Raw genomic sequence first — 24,507 nt, forward strand, 5'->3', positions numbered from 1 at the left:
TCTTTGCCTTAAGTCAAGTTTCAAGTTAAATGAACAAATTTACAACCATTTATTATTATTATCATTAACAACAACAACAACAACAACAACAACAATAATAATAATAATAATAATTATTATTATTATTATTATTGTTGTTGTTACTGTTCCCCATTGGACTTTAAAAGACTTTAATCACGAAAGCTTCCTTATAATTTATTCGTCACGTTATGTTGTGTCACGTGACGGTTGTACGTTCAAGATGGCTGCCGACAACCTCCCATCCGAATTTGATGTTGTCATACTTGGGACAGGTAAGAAACTCACATATAAAGGAGCATAATTTTGTTGTTCTCAAAAAATACTAGTTGTAGGTCCACTACTGCTGAAGAATACATAAATACAGTGGCGGCTTCACGCTCATGCAAAGCCACACATGGCTAGAAGCTACTTCGTTGCTAGCTAATGTCCAGAGCTATGTTGACACGACGGCAGAGCCCCATCGTCGTGTGGCAGGATGTTACAGGAGCTTTGTTTCACCACTACGGCGACCATTTCAGACAGATACATAGAATTAGATAGAATTACATATGGCTGTACGTAGTCGATGCCGGTTAAACCTATTAAAAGCTGATCTGTGTATGATTCGAATAGTTTAACATCTATTAGGTACAGCGGAGTAGTTAGCTGGTTAACCTTTTTATTTCATTTTATTACTTGCTTTAGATAAAAATAACTTGATTCAGATTATAGATAAACGACATTGGAGAAATAGGTCTTGATCTCGCTGAAGTGTTTAATGTATATCCCAGAAATGTTACTCACCTAGGCGGTTAAGGAAAAGTCTAATTACATCGACACTATACAGTAATTTGGATCATTTAGACCAAGTTTATGGTCACAGTATTTATGAAAAGCCTATTTGATTGTACTCCCTGCACGACAGACTATATTGTGTTTCATAATTGTTTCTATATATCCAGTTTGGTTTGTTTATTACCTCCCTGCATGGTTTAGTTGCCTGGCACAGGTCTCATTTGTCTTTTACCACATTGATAACTAGGCAGTTGCCATTATCATTTTTAGCGAGTGTGTGTAAGGAAACAAACCCTAAATCAGTAATCTCTTCCATAAATCAGTTTCTGCTGTATCTAAATATTGACAGTCATAGCAGTTCTTCTTGAAGCACATCTGAGTGTAGATTAAAAGTTAGGCCCTGATCTTTACCTGAGTAATGGTTAGATTGTGCCATTTATGATGCTTATTCCTTTGTTCCTTTGTTCCAAGATGTCCAATATGTTCACCACCCCAATTAGTGCAATTTATCAGGTGAATATGTTAAGATTTTCTCTACTGGTTCTTATGACCCTTTATGGCCAAGATGATGCCTATTCAAGTGCAAAATAATTTGATTAAATACTTGCTCATAAATGAAGATACATGTTCGCGGCTATCCAAGTACTGGTCTAGTTTACAAGTTTCCCTCACCCTGACCAGACCCAGTTTAAATTAGTTTCCTCTGCTCTCAAAGGTAGCCTACTTTGTACTAATTTTCAAAGCTCTATTCTAAAGTAGCCCACATAAACCAGTCTCTGAATCACTGAAGTACAACTGCTATTGACTTTGCCTCTATGACCTGCTTCACCACTAGATTTTGAACACAGCCAGTGATTTAGGCTACTACACTCCCTGCCCGTAGGAGGTGTCCACAAAAGAACGTAGTGGGACCCCTTCAATGCTGCTGTCCTCATTCTTATTTGTAGTGTCCCGATTCGGAGTGCGGGAGTGCTCTCGTATGCAGGCCAGATCCTCAGGACAGCACCGGAGCCAAGAGATGAAGATGCTCCCTGGTGCAAAGTGCATTGTTCTACACTGTAGGGAGGAAGATGAGGGAGAAAAGCACAGAAAAAAGGGGAACGTTTCGCTATGGCTAAGAGCGACGTCCTCGCACTGTGATTGATGGCGCGCAAATGAATATCTCTGGCCCACTTCTGGTTGCGCTCATGCAAAACCACCAGAGCCAGCTGGTCCCCAGGCTGCCAGTGACATGGGGACACATGCGACCTGCACTATTTCTGCTCAGACACTGCTGTGTGTCAAGGTTGCTCAGGCAGGCATGTTTGTCCCAGGTTCCCTAGTTACCCCCTCCTCCTTTGATTCCCCCACCCCTCACCACTGTGTACAGGTGCAAATGAGGGTATGGACAAGGAGCAGTTGCTAATCAATATGGTGGTGCCCCTCTGACATCTGGTGGTCCCGCTGGCCGCATGTAAGGCCACGTTCCTGTCTGCCACACCCCGTTGGGTGCTGACCAGAAGGTCTTGAGAGCGTTGAAGTGCACAGCCTGGTATATGGAGCATGTGGATTTTTTTTCTGTGGACACTTTGAAAAAGAGACAGGTGGAAGACATGAGTGCAGAAAGCCAGATTGTTGGTGGGCCATTGGATTTGCCATTTTAAGTAAGTTGCTGTGCTGAGTTGTCAGTGATATAAGAAGTGAGTGTGTCAGAGAGTGGCCTGCAAAGTGTTTTGTCCAATTTGGATTTTTGTCAGTTTCTGGTTTGCTTTAATGTTCCATACAAAAATGATTCAGTAACGTGCTATTTAATATGTACATTGAAGTGTCTTGGAAATCTAGACTTGTGAATCTGTTTTTCACCATGTCAAGATTTATGTTGTTAAATGGAGTTAATACATTTATGCATGATGATAACAGCTTTTAAAAGCAAACCTTGTAACACTGAGACATTCTAAGACCATCTAAGACCAACTCTGTGGACCTGAAGTGCTCTGTGGACCTGAAGACCTCTGTGGGTTGACCGTGAATGTGCAACTGAAAAGATGGGAAAACAAATAAGACTGTGCTGCACAGGTAACCATGAGCCAAGGTTCCTGTGACAGCTAAGAGAGATGAATACCTCAACACTGCTTCTCCCCTGTGCTTCCACTTAGTGAACATGTTGTAAGAGTGATCACATAACTGAGGCTTTGACCATTTGGGTAGATTACACGCAAAAGCATTTCATCCTTTCTTAATGGAATTACATTTGACCAAGGTCGTCCTGCAGCTATATATGTGCTTGAAGCATTGGACCAGTTGTGCAGCCTCCTGTTTGACTGTGACAAGAACGGTCATCCCACGTTAGGTTTAAATCAGAGCTTTTGAAAGGTTACCTGTTTGTGGAGATCTGCTGCAGAATTTACATTTTTACATTTTACATTTATGGCATTTAGCTGACGCTTTTATCCAAAAAAAACTTACAATTATGAGTGAGTACAACTTGAGCAATTTAGGGTTAAGCGCCTTGCTCAGGGGCCAACAGTAGCAACTTGGCAGTGGTGGGGCTTGATCCAGCAACTTTCCGATTACAAGTCAAGTACCTTAACCACTGAGCCTTAACTACTGTGAGATTATGGTTGGTGCTAAACTGTACTTGTAAGAATCTGCTGTTCTAACATATAGAAGCAGGGATGGTTACACACAATTTAGGGTATTTGTTCTATGCAATTTAGCTGCGTTTGCATTAATATGTTACATGACCAAAGGCCTATTCTTTCTTTAATTTGGTTTACTTGGTTTCATTTTAAACTGACTTGTTGTATAGGCTATGATCTTAAGTAGATTCCTTGTGGGCTGTTTTGTGTGGTAAAATAAATTTTGCTTCCACCAAGAGGAGTGGGAGATGGAGGATTACAACACCTCACTGTCTTCTGTCCTATAAACAGCAAATACATGCTGTTTTTTGTCCTCATTTGTGCAGATAAGCATTGCTGTGAAGTACAGGCTTTGGCTTCTTGGTCTCTGTCCTCAGCCAAGAACTAATTGATAAGTTCTTGGCATAAAACACCTTGAACCCCACCCTGTGTTACTAACATTGTTGTGTTGAATTACCCATTTAAAACCCCTTCTAGTCAGTTTAGTAGTTGAACTGGTCAATTCAGTAATTGAAGAATTACAACAGTAGCAGGCTATAATGAAACTCCTCACAGCTGATAGGAGCGTACTGCTGGTTCTGGTGCATTGTCCATTTGCCCGACATGGCCATGACTGAGGCACACAATTAGCATTTCTCATAGCAGAGTCATGCTCACACTTACCGCTAATAGAGCCGCAACAGCGGAAACGAGCAAGCAGTTTTGCTGGGCCGCACTCGGCGGGTTGGTTAATGTAACTATTCATCTCAGATGGACCTCCTTTGCCCGTGGCTCAAATGGCCTCTATTAGCAACCATACGATTATGGAGTGCAGTCCTCAACGGTGTGCACACTGCTGCTCTTTCTCAGCTGACTGATTTCTCATGGCTCTTCGAGCATTAGTGCAGGATTGCTGGCTTGTTAGCTCCAGCGGCACCTCTGAGCGGTGCAGACAGCCAGAGCTAGTCTTCGCAGTACACCGCGATGAACCAGGGTACATCTGCGTCTAGATTACTTTACATCCGTGTCTGGATTGTAATTTGTGAAGCCGGCTTGACTGAACTCTGTGAAGTAGCGCCGAGTCGGCCCCTCCCCCACCCACGGAGCTTGGTTTAATTTGAGGATGCTCCGCCGCTGACCTCGGCCACCCACAAATCTGAGGTAAAGAACAGGGGAGACTGCTGACTGGCTGTGAGGGTGAGATGGATAGGGGGAATGGGTGACAGAACGTGGAGGAGTGTGAAGGGAAAGTGGATTCCCTGGCTTTTGTCTCTCTCCCTCTTGCTCCCTCTCTCCCTTTCTCTTTCTCTTTCTCTTTTTCAGCACCGACTATAAATAACGCACCAAATGACTTTCAAGGTGCAGAGATAGAATCCATTTTGGAATGTTCTCCGAAATGAAGAGTGATTTATGATTTCATACAATTCCTGCTGAAAGCATTTCGGGCTTTGCTCGGTCATCAAAGTCCTGCCGGCCCCAATCTATTATTTATCGCCAAGCATGTCTGTGTGGCACTAGTGCTTTATGGCAGGTAATGTTTGTCTTTAGCCAACATGATGTGGAAAAATCGATACCGGATGGGATAAATGGCATTAAAAGATGGCGGCAAGAGGTTATTTACACTTTTTAAAAACATCTTTAGTATCGTCTCGACAGACAGAGGCGGCGCGGCCTATTGCTTTTCCGCCAAATAGTTTATTCAGATGCTTCCTGTTTGAAAGGGGCTGAACGAAGGGAAATGAACAAATATTTTCCTTCCATTGATCTAAATTATGTAGTTTGTGTTAAAGAATGTTTTTGAAGTAGAGTCTTACTGAGCCAAAACAGAATGGCTAGTTCTGAACACAAGTTTCAGCTATAAAGATTTTTTCTTCCACAGTTCTTCATAGGTATTTTTAAATGATACCCATAAAGATTAATCCATTGAGCATATATAAATATTGGTTCATACTGTGCATCATGGCAGTTGAACATTTGAATAGTCTTTACTTTCCAGTAGCGTTCCAGATCATTCCAAATGAAAAGTCGAAAACCGTTTCCCCAGCATCAGCCTCCGCTCCAGCAGCTGTTGGGAACAGCGGTCGGAAGCCGAATACGGAGCAAAAACGCTGTTTTTCTTCGCCTCCCCTCAATACGGCCCCGTGTGAAACGGTGAATGTGTGGCAGGCCATAACCAGCCAGTGGAGGATTCTCCATCAGTTAAATGGCCAGGCCCAGAAAAGAGGAGCCGGGCCTGCAGGTCCGCTCGGAATAAATCACTTTTCCATTGTGCACGCGAGGCGGCACCAGGCAAGGCCAGATGAGGAAGAAGAAAGATGGAGGGACAGGCATGCTTCAGTGGCTTAATGGAGTTGTTTTCAGCCCGGCTGCTGCTCAGTCTTGATCCTCCAGACCTCACACTGTCCGCAAAAGCTTTTTTTTTTTACTGCTACTTTTTACAGTATGTAAAACGGTGTGCTAAGTTAGTATTCATTCTTGTAAATGTACCAAATGCTACCAGTGTTTTATCTGTAATGGGAAATGAAATCCAACAGAATGAAAGGTGTGTGGGAATGTGCAGCAGACGAAGATTAAAAATGTCAAAAAATGCATAAAATGCATAAAAAAGCAGTTCTGCTTAGCACTAGTACTTGGCAGGGGGAGGAGGGGAGTATGGGGAATGTAGTGAAAGGGTGCAATATTCAGAATTTGTGATCTCCGGGCCTAGAAACCCCAGGCTTTGCAGTTGGTTACAACTTCTCAACTTCTGTCTTTTTCCTGCTTCAAAACACCTGATTCAACTATCTGGACAATTCTCAACCTCTTCTTGAGTTGAATTAGAAAGTAATACACGATACATGAGGTCTTCATAATTGGGCTTGGATTGGTCAAGATATTGCTTTCGAATGCTTGATTACTCCCTTTGAAGTTACTCTACATCACTTTAATCATAACGCTGTTGCTCTGCACTTTCATATGTTGCCTTCCAGTTGTGTGCTGGCCAATGCAGCAGTCGAATTGAATGGAACTCAAGTGGGCCCTAATGCCTTTTACGATCGCGGAGGTGCAATTGTGAAAGTGAGCCAGGCGGTGATCTGGGTGGCGACGCGAGGTCGAAATGCGAGGCGCTTCCCAAATTGAATGAAGCATTTCATTTGACGCGAGGTCAGAGAGTAGAGCGCGGTGGAGGATTTAACGGTGGCCGGTGACAATGCGCGCCGTCTTGGTTCGTTCGCAGGCCTCACCGAGTCTGTCCTTGCTGCTGCCTGCTCACGGGTCGGCCAGAAGGTTCTGCACTTGGACAGGTAAGGCTCTCGTGAGTTATTTTGTCACCAGGTAAGTACGAGTGCGTAACTGGGCAAAAAGGAGTCTGGTGTTTGAGGAACTGTTTTTGCTAGTTAATAAGATGTGTAGATTATGTTTGAATATTGTGAGTCTGACAATCATAGTGGAAAAAAAATTAAAGCTCATTTAAACTGTTACTCTTAGATGTGTTTTCCTCAAATCCTGTGGTTCTTAATGCTTTTGGCTGCATAGTGGTATTGCAATGGTATAATGCTGATTTGCAAAAACCTGGGTGGATTAGCAAGATTAGAACGAGTAACCTTGGAGTCATTCGCAAGTCTTGCTCAACCTCAAAATTCAGAAATGTGGATAATTTAGACAATTTGTAGACAGGATTTGAAAACTCTTCATCCCTTCTTCTCTCAGTGTTTAGTTTTAATACTGTCACTGTAATTGAGACCTTTAACACCCCCCACCCCCGTTTTATTCTACAGGAGAAACTATTATGCTGGAAATTGGGCGAGCTTCACGTTCAACAGCCTGCTGTCATGGATCCAAGAGTACAAGGTTTTTCACTCCTTTCTTCTGTGTAAACACAATGTTCAGGTAGTTCCCTGTCTAACGTCAACTTGAGAACTGTGGCATGCTGCTAAATCTGCTTTGGTGGTGGTGGGGGGAGTCCAGGCCCAGCAGGAGATGCCAAGCACCGAGTCAGACCAGGCATGGGTGGGTAAGATTGAGGAAGGAGAGGACATGCTGCCTCTCAGCTCCGTAGACTCCTCCATCATCAACCTGGAAGTTTTCTCTTACGCCAGGTAGCGTTTTTTTGCATTGGCTACATTTGCCTCCGTTTATAATTTTCTTTTTATAAGCCTTTTGTTGTTCAAGCATTTTCAGGATCAGTAAGCAGGGCTGGGTCTAAGCCAGCATTTCTGGCATATAAGCATTGCATTTCAACCTACTCTTTAAAATGAACTTCATCTGGCTTTGCCAGGTACAGCATTATTGCAGCTCCAGCAGTGTGCAGAAGTGAATTAGTGATGGCATAATTTGCTTTGGGAAGAAAATTCTCAAAAATGCAAATCACATTCCTTGTAAAACAGACACTTTTTGGTGTCCTTCTGTGATGGTGTTAAAAAAATCACATATCTTTGAGAACTTGGAAGTTCAATATCTTGTTCTCTTAATGGTGTTGATTTCCACATAGTGAGGAGTCTGAAGATGAGGAGGTGGTGACGCCGTCCGTGGCAAATAGCTTTCCTAAAGATTCTGAAGCAGCAAATGAAGAGCCCAGTGGCAGTTCTGTAGAACCCCAACACTCGGATTCTCCTGGCGACAGGACACAAGGTGCTGCTGAGCCTCCCAAACAAGAGACGGAGCCATCAGAGGCCTGCAAGAACAGACAAATGCCCGAGACCCAACAATCTAATCAGTCAGAAGAAAGTGACAAACAGGAGCAACCAATCACCAGGCCAGCTGAGGCACCTATAGAGTTGAACAAGAGGATAACCTATGCCAAGCTGTTGAAGGAGGGGCGCAGGTTTAACATCGATCTGGTATCTAAGGTGAGTGTAGGTGATTGCACCTGAAAACACCTAAATGTTTTCCTGAGATCCTTCAAACCTCAACCTGACCTGTTCAACTTGTTAACACTTTTGCAAAACCCTGGGAATGTGGGATATGTTGTTTCCTTAAAATAAGACTAGTATGTCAGTTTCTTTTAATGCCTTTCTGACCTCTTTGATTTTGATATACATTTTGTTCTCCTAAACATACATTCTAGTATTTTTAAGTGTATTAGTTAAATGTTTAAATGGTTATTTAAACTTTCTTGTTGCTTCCTACAAAGTAGTTCTTTCTTCCATTCTTTCATAGACACATCAAACTGAAGGATTCACTTCTTACCGATTGAACCTTTTTTACCAATTCTTACCGATTGAATCTTGCTGATTATTAGAATATAATAACACTATGTTATTAGAGGTCTGATGCAGTGAGTTGATTGTGACAGTAATGGGACTGGCATGACAGGTTGATCGTCATATCTGTAATAGAGTTGGAAGATGACAGCTGGGCTGCCTTGTTCTTGCTTTACAGCTGTTGTATTCGCGTGGATCGCTAGTGGACCTGCTAATCAAGTCCAACGTGAGCCGCTATGCGGAGTTCAAGAACGTCAATCGCATCCTCATCTGTCGCGATGGCAGGGTGAAGCAGGTACACAGACCACTTGCACACATACCAACATCCGATTGTTGTTTGTTTGATCCACAAAGTAGTATTTCATATTGGATAAAAATGTATGTGTGCTTTATGTGACTTTTCAATAGCAGGACGGGTATTTTCCACACAGAACCATTTTTTTTTTTTTGCTTTTCTTTTCTCAGACATTTTCACACAGTGGTCTAAAACCTCTTTCTGGTGAGAAGATGCCAGGGTCATTCTAATCTAAACGCATGCCGTGTTCACTGTTTACATGTGTGGACAATGCTTGTAGTGCTTGTGACTACTGAACTGAGGGATGATGGAAATAAAATGAAAGCGGTAGACGTTGAATCTTGGCCTGATATCCTAGGTGGGTTAAGGTTAGGGTTAGACATAACCTCACGATATTTAGAGACAAAAACTGCAATAATACAAATGAAGTACAGTAACACAAGTGTGAAACGAGGGTTGGAGAAGGTAGGATGTGACTGCTCATTTCACAGATCAGGGCGTGTATGCATATATACACATTTGTCAGGTCGTCCAAAACGTTACTCCCTTGTGCACAAGTAGCCTGTCCCTTTGGTTGGATGATTTCTAGGAGTGATGACAGTGGTGATAAGCTGGCAAACTCCCAAACACACTTCTAAACTCTTGGCTGTGATTTGTCGCTGTTCTACCCGCTGGGATGTCCCACCACATCCTCTACTGGACATGCTGGCTAGTATCGCGCAGCTTACCATAGCTTGGAGCCTCTTCTTCAGGCATGTCAAACAGAATTACCCGGTTTTGGACAAATATACCAGTATTCCTGACATCAGATATTATTTGCTTATATATTAGTTCCTTGTAGTTGTTGAATAGGCACAGCACAGGAGTGTGTCTTTTTGCTACTTTATAGGTGGTGTGTGAAATGTTTATTGTGACATAGTTTGCCTAGCCCAATATAAAAGAATGAATACCTGTCCTTTTCAATAATTAAAAATTGTTTACAAGTTACAAATGGACAGGCATTTGCAATATATTCAGCGTTAAATGGTTAGTAAACAAGATCGGGGCTTTTTTTAAATGATGTGCTGATTTATGTAATTATTCATTGCGACATTTTTCACATTGATGGTGGCTAAGTCCTTCAGCACTAAAATTATAACAAGTGAAGACACACAAAACTAGTTTAATTTTTAGGGAAATGACCCTTTAGCTGAACTTCCAATATGTAGCAGATTGTAGTTTGAACACTTCTAATACTTTCAGATGTGTTGTATGAGAGGTGAATTACTTGGGATGAAAATGCCAGTAAATGTATTTCTTTTTCACTTGGCTATAAATAGCTACTGTTTTGGGTTGTTTCTAGCCCTCAGACAACCACTGTTATGTTTTAGCATAATGTGTTGAATAATGTCTTTTCTTTGCTAGAGATTATACAGTGAAGGTGTTTTTCACTAAAGCTTTCTTTCTCTCTCTCTCTTTTCATGTGTCTTCTTTTCTTCCACCAACATATTTTTCTCTCTCTCTCTGTGTGTGTGTGTGTTTTGGACAAATCTTGTTTTGACCCATTTCTCCCCTCGCACCACATCACCTCTCAAATCCATTTTAATCAATTTGATCCCTTTTCCTCTACTTTCTCCCCTCCGAGGTCCCGTGTTCACGGGCCGATGTATTTGGCAGTAAACAGCTGAATGTGGTGGAGAAGCGCATGCTGATGAAGTTCCTCACGTTCTGTCTGGACTTTGAGCAGCACCCAGAGGAATTCCAGGGTATGACTCTCTCTTCCTCTGCCTCTCTCTTACCTCCCCATGCCTTTTGTCTCAAATGTGTGTATGTGTGTGTATATATATAGTTTCTCTCTTAATGCATAATATATATATGTGTGTGTGTGTGTGTGTGTGTGTGTGTGTGTGTGTGTGTGTGTGTGTGTTTTGTTTGTGTCCTCATATAGCACCCTCATGGGATCCAAATGTTCAAGGGCTTCCATATAGATTCTAAATAAGTGCATTTATAGAATCAGTAGAAGTCACTTTCCCAATGCCAGAGTCTTGTTTTTGTTACATTTTGTATCCCAACTGCTGCTAAAATCCAAGTCAAAAGTGGTAGCTACTAGTGAGCCAAGCGCTACTAACTGGTTTTTATTCCTCCTCAACACATCATGCATTCAGGCTTCTCAGAGAAGCCATTCTGGGAGTTCCTGAAGAGTCAGAAACTTACAGAGAACCTGCAGCATTTTGTGTTGCACTCCATCTCCATGGCGGACCAAGAGATTCTGACTGAGGAGGGTCTGAAAGCCACGCAGCACTTCTTGCAATGCCTCGGTCGCTACGGCAACACGCCCTTCCTGTTCCCCTTGTACGGCCTGGGTGAGATTCCACAGTGCTTTTGCAGGTGAGGTGGCCTTGATGACTTCTTAAGTCAGAAGCATAAGCTGACACGTTTGTAGCTTCTCACATATTGTATAATTGTTTCCCCATCATCTAAAAAATGTTATGGTAGCTGCATATAATAAGCTAAATAATTAATTAAAACATTACAGTTAGGTTCCAACCTTAATTAACACACTAATGTTCAAATACTCCAATTATCCTCCTTGATTAGCTGTATAAGGTATGTTAGAAGTCTGTAGGGGGATAGAGCTAATGCACCTGAGAAAAATGCAACTGACTTTGAGTATGACTGCAGTGTAATTAATTTGGAGCACATCTGAGAAATCAAATCATTCTCCGTGCATAAAGCATATACAGATAAGCTCTCTCTCTATGCACAGACACATACCGACACAGGGCACTAAAGGACAAAGAAGGGCCAACCCTTTGCAGTGCTGTAAGTGGCTGCTTTTAGCAGTCCGACTCTGTGGGGATCAGTGCTGTAAAACTGTGGCACTTGGAGGCGAGGAGTCTTTAGGCCACTGCCACAGAGAAGAGGTGCTCCTGTCAGTGAGAAGAACTCTGGTAGAAGGCCAGTTTTAGAGAGCATATCTCCCCAAAGGTAATTTCAAGATAAACACCACATGCATCATGCATGTGGTGTTTATCTTGAAATTGCCCCATGGTATGCAAGGGACCATACAGTCTCTAAATTAGGACCTGTTGGATATCTCATGCTCCATAAAGATGGCCTGACTTCATATTACGTTTTTGGGACATATGAAAAACATTCGTAAAGTGTCTCAGATTTTTAGTCCGTACAGAAGATATTAACTAAAGTGTAGTCTTGGTAGCAGTTGTGTTAATTTCCAAAAGAGTGTCTGGTTCCCACAAAACATTTTAATGGAATTTAATAGTGTTAACCGGTTGGTTGGGATGGAGGCATAATTTCACAGTGGTGGTTTCATGTATCCAGGAAATGTTCTGTTGTCTGCAATTCGAGGCTAGGTAGATAGAATGTAAAGAAGTACCACTTTAACATGAACTTGGATGTCATATACAGTAGCAGGGTTTTTAAATACGGTCCACGTCTATAATACATTTTTCTGTCCTAGATATTACACGTAAGTTTGTCAAAATTCATTTCTCTTGCTGTTAGATATACACGTCCTAACCTACCAGAGGATAAAAGCTCGGCGTGAGAATCTTAATGTGATCCCTCCGCTGTGCAGCAGGTCATTTAGCATTTTTGATTTTCCACCAATCGCCGGGGCTGACGTTCAGATAAGTGCGAGCATGTCTGGTCTCAGTCCAGCCTGCAGGTTTTCAGTTAGACACTCCAGAACCTGTTGTCCCACCCTCGGGGCAACGAAAACTTTTTTTTTGTTTTGTTTTTTTTGGTGGTGGTGGGGGGGGGGGGTGGTTTATGTCGCATTTAACCCACGCCTGTTCGATTGATATATTAGCATATTCGCCTCATATTAGTATAAACGTCGCCATGTATTCAATCATGACTTGCGGTCAGTGTAAGCTACTGCAGGACAGGCGAATGTAATAGAACAAGGAGAGCAGCGAGTAGGAGAATGACGGAGGGGCTGCAAAACGAAAAGGCAGGGACCTCGAGAGGCGACCGAAGCGAGGGATAGAGAGACAGAAGTCGGCGTGAGAGGTGGTGAGGAGGCGGGGTCATCCATCAAGCTGATACCTGTTCGCAGGTGATGGATGGATGGACGGCGGCGCAAACTCAATAATGCTCACTCTCTCGGGTTATTCACAGATCAGCGAGCAGCGCCGCTAATAAAGTGATGAAATGCTTTGCTGTCCTTGCCCGCATTATCCCTCAAGTTTTGACAGCGAAGACTCTTTTTAATTTTCAAATAACCTTTGGCGCTGCTGGCTTTCTTATTTCCCATTACGTTCGCTGGCCCTTCCCCGACAGCTAGGAGCGCGCAGTTTGAGAGAATGCGATTCATTTAGTCTTGTAAATGCATCCGGTCGTGGCAGCTTTTGATTTGCAACCTCTAGCGCCACGCTTCAATCACACAACATTCAAAAAAAAACAAAAAAAAAACCAAAAACAAAACAAAACAAAAAAAAAACAGATTGAGAGGACGAGGAAATGCATTAATTAGAACCAATGATTGTCATTTCCAACATTAGCTCACAAATCAGATTTCCTCGGTGTAATTTTTTCTTCATCCACCTCGTCATCTCGGGGCGCAATAAACATCTAATTTATTCTGATCGGAGTGGGATTTAATTTTCGGCGAGAACGGCTGGCCAGGCAGCATGGCGCTTTGTTTTCTTTTAATTATTGGCCAACCATTAGCCCCCCACTCTGGCGCGCAGCACCCCAGATTACAAGCGCGTTTTGTGAACAGCGATCCTGACAGGTGAGTGGTCTTTGCAGCGCACGGTAATTCTGTTTGTTTAGCTCCTCCTGGATCGCGGAGGATTTACTGTTGACGCACGCAGAAAAAGTGATTGTAAACCACTTGGCTGTTACTCGTCATGAATTCTCCTGACGACTTTTGGCTTGAGAGGGACGGAAGTACCAGTGGCTTTAACTTCATTATGAAGGCCTAATCGAGAGGCATGCCTGTCTCACCTTCACTAACGTGTACATTTTGAAACGTCTAAAGAGACATGCAGTCACCGGATTCTAAATCACGGATATGCAATCTTCTCTGCAGAGGGACATTGCGGAAGCTGGTATACATTCCAGCAGTACAGGAGTGCACCTGCTTCCACTTACTTAATCAGTTGGCCTTGGTCTTCAAACATCTGATTAGCTGTCGTGTGTGTGTGTGTGTGTGTGTGTGTGTGTGTGTGTGTGTGTGTGTTCGGTCCTGCTTGGTGGAACAAAAACTTGCTGTTTGAATTTTTCATTTACAGACATTTGACCATTAGATCTCAGTCCCAGTAACACCAACGTGCAAAGTTGAGGCAAAGTGTCTTCATGAGTAAAGACAATGAATCTTAATTACCTGATGTATATAAGGAGGTGTTAACCTCTTTAGTTCAAGCTAATTCCTTAGTTATTAATCTTGGGGAGTATTATTCAGCAACTACTATGAATTATTGAGTGACTACATTGGAACTGGTATGAAAGGTATGTAGTTAATACAGTGAGCACTCATCAGTGGACTTTTATGGACCCGGAGTGGTGTTAACCTTAGAATACTCAAATCTCACATTCCACTGCCTTTTCACAGCTGCACAAAATAAAGTAAAACACAAATGTGCTGTTGTCATGCACTATTGTGTTTAGTATAACTGTTTCACAGGTATGAGGTGAATAATATAATTGGTTGAGATGATAGTAATTAATCACCCTACCCTCCTATTTATATTCTTCACACGGCACATAATGCATGTGATGGTATTATGAAAAATGCTTAGTGCTTATGAACTCATGTCCTTGTAAAATGTACCAGGCCATTGTGATTGGCTGCAGAAGATGGTAATTGGCCATGCCCTTTGGAGAAAGCATGTGTTTGCCTACACCTTTCCATGGTGGTACCTATAACGGAGCATAGGCCAGACCAGACTCTTTTTAAGGTTGATTTTCGGTCCTCCTCTTGAAGGAACAAGGTTGATGGGCACAGGGACAGAAACTCAAAAAATGTCCACTAGCTCAATTTTTGATCATTGATGTCCATGTTTGCTTGTTTGTCCCCTAACCCTCATTGTCCATGATGGAACAATCTACTTATCTTAACAAACTTGTATTTGTACTGGATTACAGCCTGTGGGTATACCTAGCCATTATGTGGTTCTGATATTTCATCATTACCGTCCCATCACGTTCCCGTGGACTTAAAAACAAGGCAGCTTCCGCACTTGTAAGGCTCCGTTCAATTTATTTTGGGCTTGAGTGCGATGTTGCTGGTAGAGCCTGCAGCTTATTTGAGCTTCTTGTTACATTACCTTTTAATTACAGAAATAACTAGTTGGAGGCAGTTGTTTTGTGGGGATTTGGGTGAAGGGGAGGGTTAGGTGATGAGAAGGGGGGAGTTGTCGAAGATTTATTTTGGATGTGACCTTCTCCACACTCGCTGCAGCTGTAATCAGTGGAATTAATAGCATAATCAAATTATACACAAACTCATAAATCATCGGTGAGGGCGCTGTCATGGCATCGGGCTATTAATGGCCCCCATTGTTTTGCTAGCGTATTAAAAAATCACGTCCCCTGATTCCCGCCTTGATAGGAACTGAAATGCCATTTAGAGGCTATAAAGACCGAGGGCTTGTACGGGGGTACCGGATTTTCACAACTGTTAATTTAGCCCCGTGATGGCGCGCGATGTTGCAGGGGCGAACGGCGGGGCACGGGGAGGGGAAGAAGATGGCGGCCCCCCTGAGCTCTGCCATCGTGGCCGATGGCGTGCAGTTAATTAGAGTAATATCATCTTAAACGTCTGTCAGTTAGGGTTAATGACATCAAAGGACTTTCCCCCTCCGTTTCTGCGGGCTTCTGTGGAGGACATGAGATGGGCCCAGATGATTACTGGCAGGTTGAGCCTCTCTTTCCCTAGTGCTTTATTAAGATGCCATGTCTTTAGATTAATTTGTGGGGACAGAGGCATTTTAGCAGCCCCCCCACTTTATCTTCTAAGACCATAGACTATGGGAATGACTGGGTGTATCTATTTCTTCTATCTCTTCGTCTGTTTCTTTAGACCTTTTCTCCATGTAGATCTGACATGCAGCCTCTGTAATTCCCTCATTTCATGAAGGTGGCTCTCCTGGGTGAACCAGGACCGTATTCCAAGTTGCTCATATCCAGCTGGTTTTGCATTTGCTGAGCCTGGTTCAATGGACGGGGGGAATTTAGTGTTAATCTTATGTAACTCTGCTGGAATAAAGGGGCTGTTATTCCTACTTATTGATCAAAGTGATTAAATTTGCTCCTTGTTGTTTGAGCTGCCACAACCCCTTTACCACAGAATAAAAAAGCTGCAACAAAAAGTGTGAAATAAGCTAACTAATGTTTCTGGTGACATTTTGCCCCATCATATTAATTGGACTTTTTTTTTTTTTTAAGTGTAGATGGGGTGATCAGATCCTTTGTTGCCTTTAATGTCATGCTATCACTTATAATTATGGGTGTTTGCCAGATGTTTCCAAATTCAGTGTAATGTGTCTGTACCTAAATGTGTGTCTGTGTGGGTGGGTCGGTCGGTCCCTGTTTCTTTTTTTCCAGAATGTGTGCTGTCTTTGGTGGGATTTATTGCCTGCGACATTCCGTACAGTGCCTGGTTGTGGACAAGGAATCGGGCAAGTAAGTAGCTCACCATCGATCCACCACCTACACCGACTTCGCTGTGACACAAATACTAAAACAAAAGAACAAGAAAACATGCCACAACCCCCCTTCAAACAAGTGGGGGAAAAAAAAGATAAAAATCAAGGAGACAGCAGACTTGGCCTTCATCCTAGCTCATCTAGTCTAGGTTAGGGCTCAACTTTGACTGGAGTTCTTTTGTAAACAGGTCCCTCGGAAACAAAGCAAAAAGAAAGTAAGAGAGTGAGTTGGTGAGGGGGCAAGGGTTTTGAGGGGGAGGGGGGGGGGCTCAGAATTATAGATATGGAATTAATTTTCTGGGAGACAGCAGTGCACAGCCCCCCTGAAGCAGCCGAGCTCGGAAGACAAATCACGGACCCTGCCACTTGGGCCAGCGATGAGTGATGCTGCTTTTTCCTTGTGGCCTTACCTTCACTAATTGATTTTCATCTGAAGACAAAAAAGCCCTCTGTTGCTGCCTCTTAAAAAATGAGAGTTCATCTCCAGTCTCCCTTGATTAATCTGTGCTGATAATGTGCGTCAGGCCTCACCAGAAAGGCCCTTAATGAGTTTCAAAGGTGGATTGTTGTCATAAACTAGGTTAGATCTGAGCTTTTTTTTTTTTTTTCCTTTTCCCTGCTCCACCCCTCCCCCGTTTTCTCTCTCATTTCTGTTCGCTCCCTGGCTGCATCTCGGGTGAAATATTGAGTTTCTTTCATCTTGGTGGTGGGTGTTGCCACCAGGGGTGAGGTTGGGGGGGTTTCTGTGGATGTAGATTGTGGACAGGGAAAGGTGCATACAGTTGTCTCTCCCCTGCTAGGGTGAAGGCCCAGAGAACGAGATGTTCAATCCAGAGACCAAAAACAGCCCTGTGCTCGTGAGTGACTAGAGAACCGTCACACTGAAACACCTGACTTTGACTTCCTGTCCTCTTCACGGAGAGCATAAAGAGCTCTCAAGCTCGTAGGTGACTGTCTCCCTCCCTAGTTTCATTTGACAGAGGTCATCTCGATATATATGATGTGACCCTGGCAGAGCCTGTTTGCTCGCCCTTCGTTCCTCCACTGCTGCCGCCTGCTTGAGCGGTGTTGCGGCTAACTGGTCTTCAGGACTTAACGTGGCATATGAAAAACTGATGAAGACAACCATGACGAACAGACACGGCTCCCCAGCCCTTCCACCTCTCCTACTCGCTTATCAGTGCCAGAAAGTCCAAGAGGTGCTCTGTGACATGGGCCCCCGCAGGTTTTCAAGGCAAGCTGCACAGTCCAAACGCCTGGACAAGAACCAAGCCCTGCCGGCCGGCACTGCCCATATGTGCAGGGAGGGTCCCGGGTGAGCGCTGGACGGGCTCCAAGCTGCCGTGTCAATCAGGTCCTGAAATCAGTTCCGTAGAGCTCCGTCAGAGAATCGCTGCCCTCTGCCAGAGGCACCCAGTTGTCGGCTCGACCCAGCTCGTGCCATACATCAGTGGGGGTGGGGGGTGCAGGGGGGAAAGAAAAAGTTCCATGAAGGTGAAGAGGTATAAAAAAAAAAAGAAGAGTTGGCAAGGTGTCTGGCAGGCTGAACAATGATTTTAATTTCCCCAGCATCATAAATTACGTCCCTATGTCTTCTCTTATTACAGGCATAAAGCTGAAAAGGGTAGAGCTAGATTAATAATACAGCAGAGGATTATGGGGCCTCGGAGCCCACCTGCCACTTGGCGTGGAGGTGGGCCCGATGGCGGCCCGACTTGTTAGCGCAGGCGACAGTCGCCTCAATCACGCGTCCAATCCCATTTGTCCCGCTCCTCTTATCTCTTGCCTCATCAGCGTGACTCGATCGCTCCACTCGGTTACGCTGATTGGCCCTGTCACTCTGGGTTACTGACTCAGAACAGCTGTCTGTCTCCGGTTCTCACTTCTTTGCCACGGGCTTTTATCTCGCAGACCTGTTTTGGTAGTACCTCACCTCCAGGCTTCATCTGAGACCTTACCTCAGCTCAGACCTCAGGGTTCACCTGAGACCTCAGCTCAGACCTCAGGCTTCACCTCAGGCTTCACCTCAAATTTAGAGACCTGTTAAGCACATTATTTGTAGTTATGATCATAATTAACTCTGCACCAGGTGATAACATTAGTAAAGCTTATTCCTCATATAATAATTTTATGCTCAAACACACTAGTACTTTAACCGATTTTCAATTTAAAATTGAATGCCCACATTTCATGCTTTATTTGCCAAGAGAAAATAAGCTCTCAGCTGTGCCATCCATCATGACGTCATTTTGCATACTGCCCATGATTGATTTAGTCTAAACTAAACAGTGTTTGTTGGGAAGTATGTAAAAGTCAAATGAGTTTGGACGCATGTGCCGTCGGGAACAAGGTTAACGCTCTGATTGGCTCAGAGGCCACCAGTGCTTTATGAGAGGTATTTATGAACAGTTTTGATGATCTAGAAAGCAGGACCTGGCCTTGGGGCCAAATGAAACCCAGTGATTAGCACTATATCAACATTTTATGAATGCTGACAGAAGACACTTCTGTATGTATAAATATGGGTCCTCCTGGGACTGAGCTTTGTACAGTACACAGTAATGGGGAAAGCAGCAGACCTGCAGTGTTTGACAGTCTCCAAGCTTCAAGCTCCAAAGGGAAGCTGATGGCATGTAATCGAGTCCTTGCTGCTGGTGTTAGAAGAGCATGGACTCTGAGTGTGGTGGGAGGTCAGATATTTGTCAAAGATGGCCAATTCTTAAAGAAACTGTTAGTCTTTTCTTGGAAGCAGAGGTAAATGCATAAGTGGTCCTGTAAGCCTGCTGTGTGCATACATACGTGTGTGTGCGCATGCATGCACACCTCATGTATGCATCTTGCTGGCACTCACCCCTCAGGTATGCTGGGCCTGTGGAGTGTATCCCATATCGCCCATGTTCATTATGTCTGCTAGCGATTGATTGGAAAGCCCTCGTCTTCCTCCACCAGTTCCTCTCCACAAATAAATCTTCATTTACGTAAACAGATCTGTCCTGGAGTCAGTCCGGCATGCAGACGCGCGTGGGCGGAGGGAAGATTGTTCTGAGGGCCGCTCTTTTTGTCGGGGGAGCGAGGTGCTCGCCTGGCCCTTTATTGTGATGTGAAAGTCCATTTCAAGGATGTCAGCCGTAGCCCATTAGTTTGGATAATGAGCCCTATAAAGAACATTTATAACTCTTGACATAACAAGCCGACAGATTCCCCTTCATTCCCCTTTCTTCTTCCTGTCTCTCTCTCTCTCTCTCGTGTGTGTGTGCGTGTGTCAGAAGAGCAAGAAGGTCACAGGTTTGCCCCTAGATTTGTGCTAACACTTTTATAGCAAAACTTCAGTCCAACAGAGAGATTTTCACTATATCTCCTGTTGCTCTGTGGGCCTTCTCTCACTCTTAAAATAGCATATAAATCTAACCACGTATTGAATTTATTCAGTTTTTCCTGACTTTTAATGAATTGTCACTTGTAGTGGTGAGTCAAGGACCTTCAACTGGAGAGCCTTAAACCAACTAATTTCAGTGACCATCTCAAGGCGCATTTGGCCTGTCACTCGCCCATTCTGCTCTGTGACTCGCCCATTCCGCCGTTTGTCTTGATAGGTGTAAAGCTGTAATTGACACGCATGGCCAGCGAATCAGCTGCAACCATTTTGTGGTGGAGGACAGCTACATCAGAGAGGAGCAGAGGACGAAGACCTCACACAGGTGGGCGGGGGGAGGGGTGGAGCCTTTTTTTTCCCCCTCACTGGCAGCTTTCATGTGCCAGTCAATAACGTACTTGAGACAGATGTGATAACCACAGAGAGACGGCCGGGCAGAATTTACTGCTGTAAATCGATCCCTCTTGTGTTGACGCAGAGTACATTGTAATCCAACACACTCCACTCAGCTCAGTAGTGAAATTACACCGGATCCACATGCCTATTTTATTTATTTATTTATTTATTTTTATTTTTTTGGGTGGTTTTGTTTTGTTTTTAGCAGCAATCAAGGCTAAATTAGAATGGCACAAATCATGCAGGTTAAAGTTACACAATTATTGTTGTCTTTTGAGCCATTTCGTGGTGGCAGTGATATGCAGCTGTGACTTTAATGGAGAATGGTACTGTGGACTGCTCAGTCAAGCACGTTCATCAGCTACCAACTACCAAGAAAGGATCAAGCAGCTATCATTCAACCCTTGTTTTATATCTATTATTTGAAGATTATATTGTTTCTTTGCAGTTTTTACCAAAACCATAAGTTTTATTTATTCAAATATTAACATTTTATACTTTATTCCTGTTTGACTACTATTGGTGAATAAATCTAAAGGATAAGGGTACTTTAAGAACTTTTGTGAACTTTGTCAGAATATGGTGCATATTTGGATGTGTTCTGCAGCAGAATAAATTGACTTATTTTATTTTTATAGACTCAGAATGCTGCTGTATGTTTTTAAATACTGAACAAAAGTGCCAGTTCAGAGACGTCACACCTTTATATGGTCGACGTTAATTGCAACCTCTATAAATTGTAATGGACCAAATTAGATTTAGAGTTTTACTTTCTCCCTTCTCCATCATGCCCTCACTCATTAATCTCTATAACCCTAAACTATTTATGTGTAATCTTCATAAACCTTTTCTTCTTTTTTTCCTGACTTGTATTATTGTTTCTTTAATAAAACATTGATATTGATTTTTTTTTTTTTTTTTTTTTTTACTTGGTTGGATGTAAATGTATTTGTGTGTGTGTGTGTGTGTGTGTGTGTGTGTGTGTGTGTGTGTGTGTGTGTGTGATCTCAGGCAGATCTCCAGAGCAGTGGTCATCACAGACCGATCGGTTTTGTCCTACGAGTCTGATCAGCAGGTACTTGTTTGTGGGAGGGTGCGTCTGTCTGCCTGTATATCTCGCTGGCTGGCTCTTCTTTTCATTCTCTTTTTCATCGTACTCTGTGGAACCCCCCTTCTTAATCGCAAACAAAAGGAGGCCCATCACAACAAAAGCACCCTCTCGCATATCCATACACGCATTTAAATTCAGCCATCTTCTCCTTGGCCGTCTGTGTTTGTGGGCGTGCGCGTTTCCTGCCAGCCTTGCGCTACTGCCGTGCAACTTGTCCTGCCTTGCGTCGTTTCTTTATGCCGCCCATCACATTTGTATGGATTCCTGGGACGTGTCCAAGAGTCAGCAGGCAAAGAAGAAACAAAACATCAGAGCCGATTTGTGGGATCGTTACCGCGGTTTTGACGTCGCGCTCGCGAGCATTACATTCCAAAGTGAATTATGAGGAGGAAGAAAAGCGGTTCAGTGAAAGGCGCGTAATGCAGCGCTCTCTAACCGCTTTGGAATTTGATGAATTAATCGGAGTGCCAGGAGAATGAAAGGTGACGTGCTAGCATCCGCCGAGGCTAATTTGAGTGCCAGAGATACGGACGGTGGATATAGGTCTCATAGATGAAGAGGACACGAGAATCAAGGTTGATGAATTCAATATGGAATTTGCATTTGAATTTGGATTTGAATAGAGGCCCTACACTCATTCAATTGGCTCGCAGCCTGGCCTGGTTTGATCTCCATCAAATACCTGCGATTCAGTGTCGCGCGCGCGCGCGCACACACACACACACACACACACTGTTGTGCGCACACAGACTTGTGCACACAAAGCGTAGGTAATTTATGCTCATTAGACTCGGCAGAAATTCGTATCTGCTTCCTGACGCAGTGTGAAAATGAAATATTACATGACTGTGTGACAACATAATTAAATATTAAGGCTAGTTTTAATTAGCTGCTCATTCGTTGCAATTACATTCATGAGAGGGGGATAAAGTTGCTTTTTGAACTTTTATTTTTTCCCTCCTGGAGAGCATAGGTGTGTTCACTTGATTTGAAAAGCTGTTCTTAGTTTAATTGAAAAAGGAAGAGCGATATGAAAATGTCTCGAGTTGTGTAACAGGATTATGTGGATGTCGTTTGGTTTGCAAAGTGTTTAGCTAACAGGATTTTTCTGTCTCTCGCCCACTTCATTATTCAAGTGCAGCTGCTGTGTATATGGACCTTTTGTTGGCACATGTAATTCAGTTGCTGCTGGAAGAAGTGTGTGTGCATGCATGTGTGTGCATGAGAGAAAGAGGGAGTGTGAATGCCTGAATGTCCCTATGCCTTTGTGTGCAGATCTCACTGGTGACTGTGCCTCCTCTTGAGTTCTCTTCTCCAGCCGTGAGGGCAGTGGAGCTAAGCTCCTCGTCCATGACCTGCATGCCTGGCACCTGTAAGCCTCCACCCACCGTCACCACGAGGACACAAAACACGAGCCAAGATTTGCACTACATTGCTGAGATGTACCATCTAGTGTAGTTTGGTTTTCATTTACCAGAGGCCTGCTGAAAACTAATTAATGTTGCTTGAGGCAATTTTGCCCAAAATTCCCCTGTGGTCATTCAAGACATCTGTGGTTTGATTTCCAAAGCCTAACTGCAGTAAACGAATAATTCGGTACAGTAAGTTCACTAACCTCATTTAGATGCACTCCTGAGTACATTTTAACCCATATGTGAGGGAGAATGGTGTCACTGAGGATAAATAGGTTCACAAGTACATGACCCACATTTATTTGGTGCAGTATCAAGTGAAATGTTTGCTAACCAGTGGCCCTTAAAAGTGGCTGTGGTTCTGTAGCATGCACCTAAGGTGGTGCTGCTCTCGCCATGCCAACTGCTTCCGCCTGCTCTCGCCACTGACAACTTTGCCATTAACTCCATTGTTATTTATGGAAGTTATTCTTTTTGTTACACTGACATAATTTTGCCATCAATCATGGTGGGAGAGGAGAGAGGCTTCGGGCAGAGATGGATCGGCAGTCTTGGCACAGGGCCCCGGCCGCCGGCTCCGTCTTGATGTGGGGAATGAGGAGCTTAATCAGCGGAACTTCACTTCCTCTCACTGGGAATTGACTTGGTGCTGAAGGGGGGTGGGGGTGGAGTCTCAGTGTAGAACTAGAGCTTGCACCCCTCACTCTCAGATTCCCAGATGAGGAGACAGGAGTCACTCTTCTTTTAAGTAATCCAGCTTCTTCATCGGCACATAACTCACAATCGCTTTGGACATTGGTGAGGATAACAGGCAGTCTCCGAGAAGATGGCAGCAAGTATTTATCACATGATTGTTCTTGGCCACCATTTTACCAGTGCTATTGAGTAAATGTCTGTGTAGAATCTAAAGGGCACACTCTAAACAAAGCTTCATTTTTTAAAAGGTTATTGGTCAGTGTTTAGACATGTTGACAAGATAACATCTGAATAGCAGATATTTAAAATATTAAAAGCTGCCGTAGAATGCATTTATTCAGTATCTTTAAATTGTTCTCTGAGGTGTATAAAGACGTTATGTGACTTTATTCTGGGTGAAAAATGCCCAGATGCTATTTTACACACCTATTTACAACCCTATGATTTAGGCCTAGAATGAAACAAGCTATTTTTTTACAACCCCATTTTTGTGAGTTTATAAATAATTGATGAGCTGTACTCTGATTGGCTGATGTAAAGCGATTCTAACTGTCAGAGGTGAACTGTAGTGTTTAGTAATCCAACCATGTTTGAGCCTGCATCGGAAGCTCACAATTCTCACACACATCTGATTTTAACAGATTGATTAGGTAGACGTCTTGTCAAATGACAATCGTTTCTGCTTCAGTGGAGGACAAGCTAGTGTTAGCTAGAAGGAGCCAGTTAGCTAGCTACCTATACAGTAGGATAACCTCTAGGTTATGTCTTGTTGATAAATTAGCTATGTATTGGTTAAAATTTTACCTGATAAGTGAATTGGCAAAGATGCATCTACAATATAAGACGTATAACACCAATACAGGCTATTTCTTTGAATGCGATAGAAACAAAAATATGAACCTCAATGTAAAGAAGATAACTAGCTTAGCTAGGTTGTCATAGCCTTTTAGTTAGCTATGCTAGCTAGTTATTTACAGCTTGCTAGTAGCTAACA

At 43.3% G+C, this 24,507-nt stretch overlaps 1 protein-coding gene across 2 annotated transcripts in view; it reads left to right on the top strand.

Moving 5' to 3' along the window:
• The first annotated feature begins 217 nt into the window (after positions 1-217).
• chm (CHM Rab escort protein) overlaps positions 218-24,507 on the top strand; it is a 31,273-nt gene continuing 6,983 nt past the window's right edge. Inside the window, exons 1-12 of one of the 2 annotated variants that reach the window (XM_027027232.2) lie at positions 218-293; positions 6,610-6,676; positions 7,151-7,223; positions 7,341-7,471; positions 7,864-8,221; positions 8,754-8,870; positions 10,495-10,615; positions 11,015-11,237; positions 16,425-16,502; positions 20,119-20,223; positions 21,306-21,369; positions 22,681-22,777. In XM_027027232.2, coding sequence (XP_026883033.1) covers positions 242-293; positions 6,610-6,676; positions 7,151-7,223; positions 7,341-7,471; positions 7,864-8,221; positions 8,754-8,870; positions 10,495-10,615; positions 11,015-11,237; positions 16,425-16,502; positions 20,119-20,223; positions 21,306-21,369; positions 22,681-22,777 — 1,486 coding nt within the window. In that variant the 5' untranslated portion in view covers positions 218-241. The remainder of the gene's footprint in view (positions 294-6,609; positions 6,677-7,150; positions 7,224-7,340; positions 7,472-7,863; positions 8,222-8,753; positions 8,871-10,494; positions 10,616-11,014; positions 11,238-16,424; positions 16,503-20,118; positions 20,224-21,305; positions 21,370-22,680; positions 22,778-24,507) is intronic. The other variant, XM_081719019.1, reaches the window with a different exon arrangement.

The sequence above is a fragment of the Electrophorus electricus genome, chromosome 8 (assembly GCF_041902795.1).
Source record: "Electrophorus electricus isolate QZ-2024a chromosome 8, ASM4190279v1, whole genome shotgun sequence".
NCBI lineage: Eukaryota > Metazoa > Chordata > Actinopteri > Gymnotiformes > Gymnotidae > Electrophorus > Electrophorus electricus.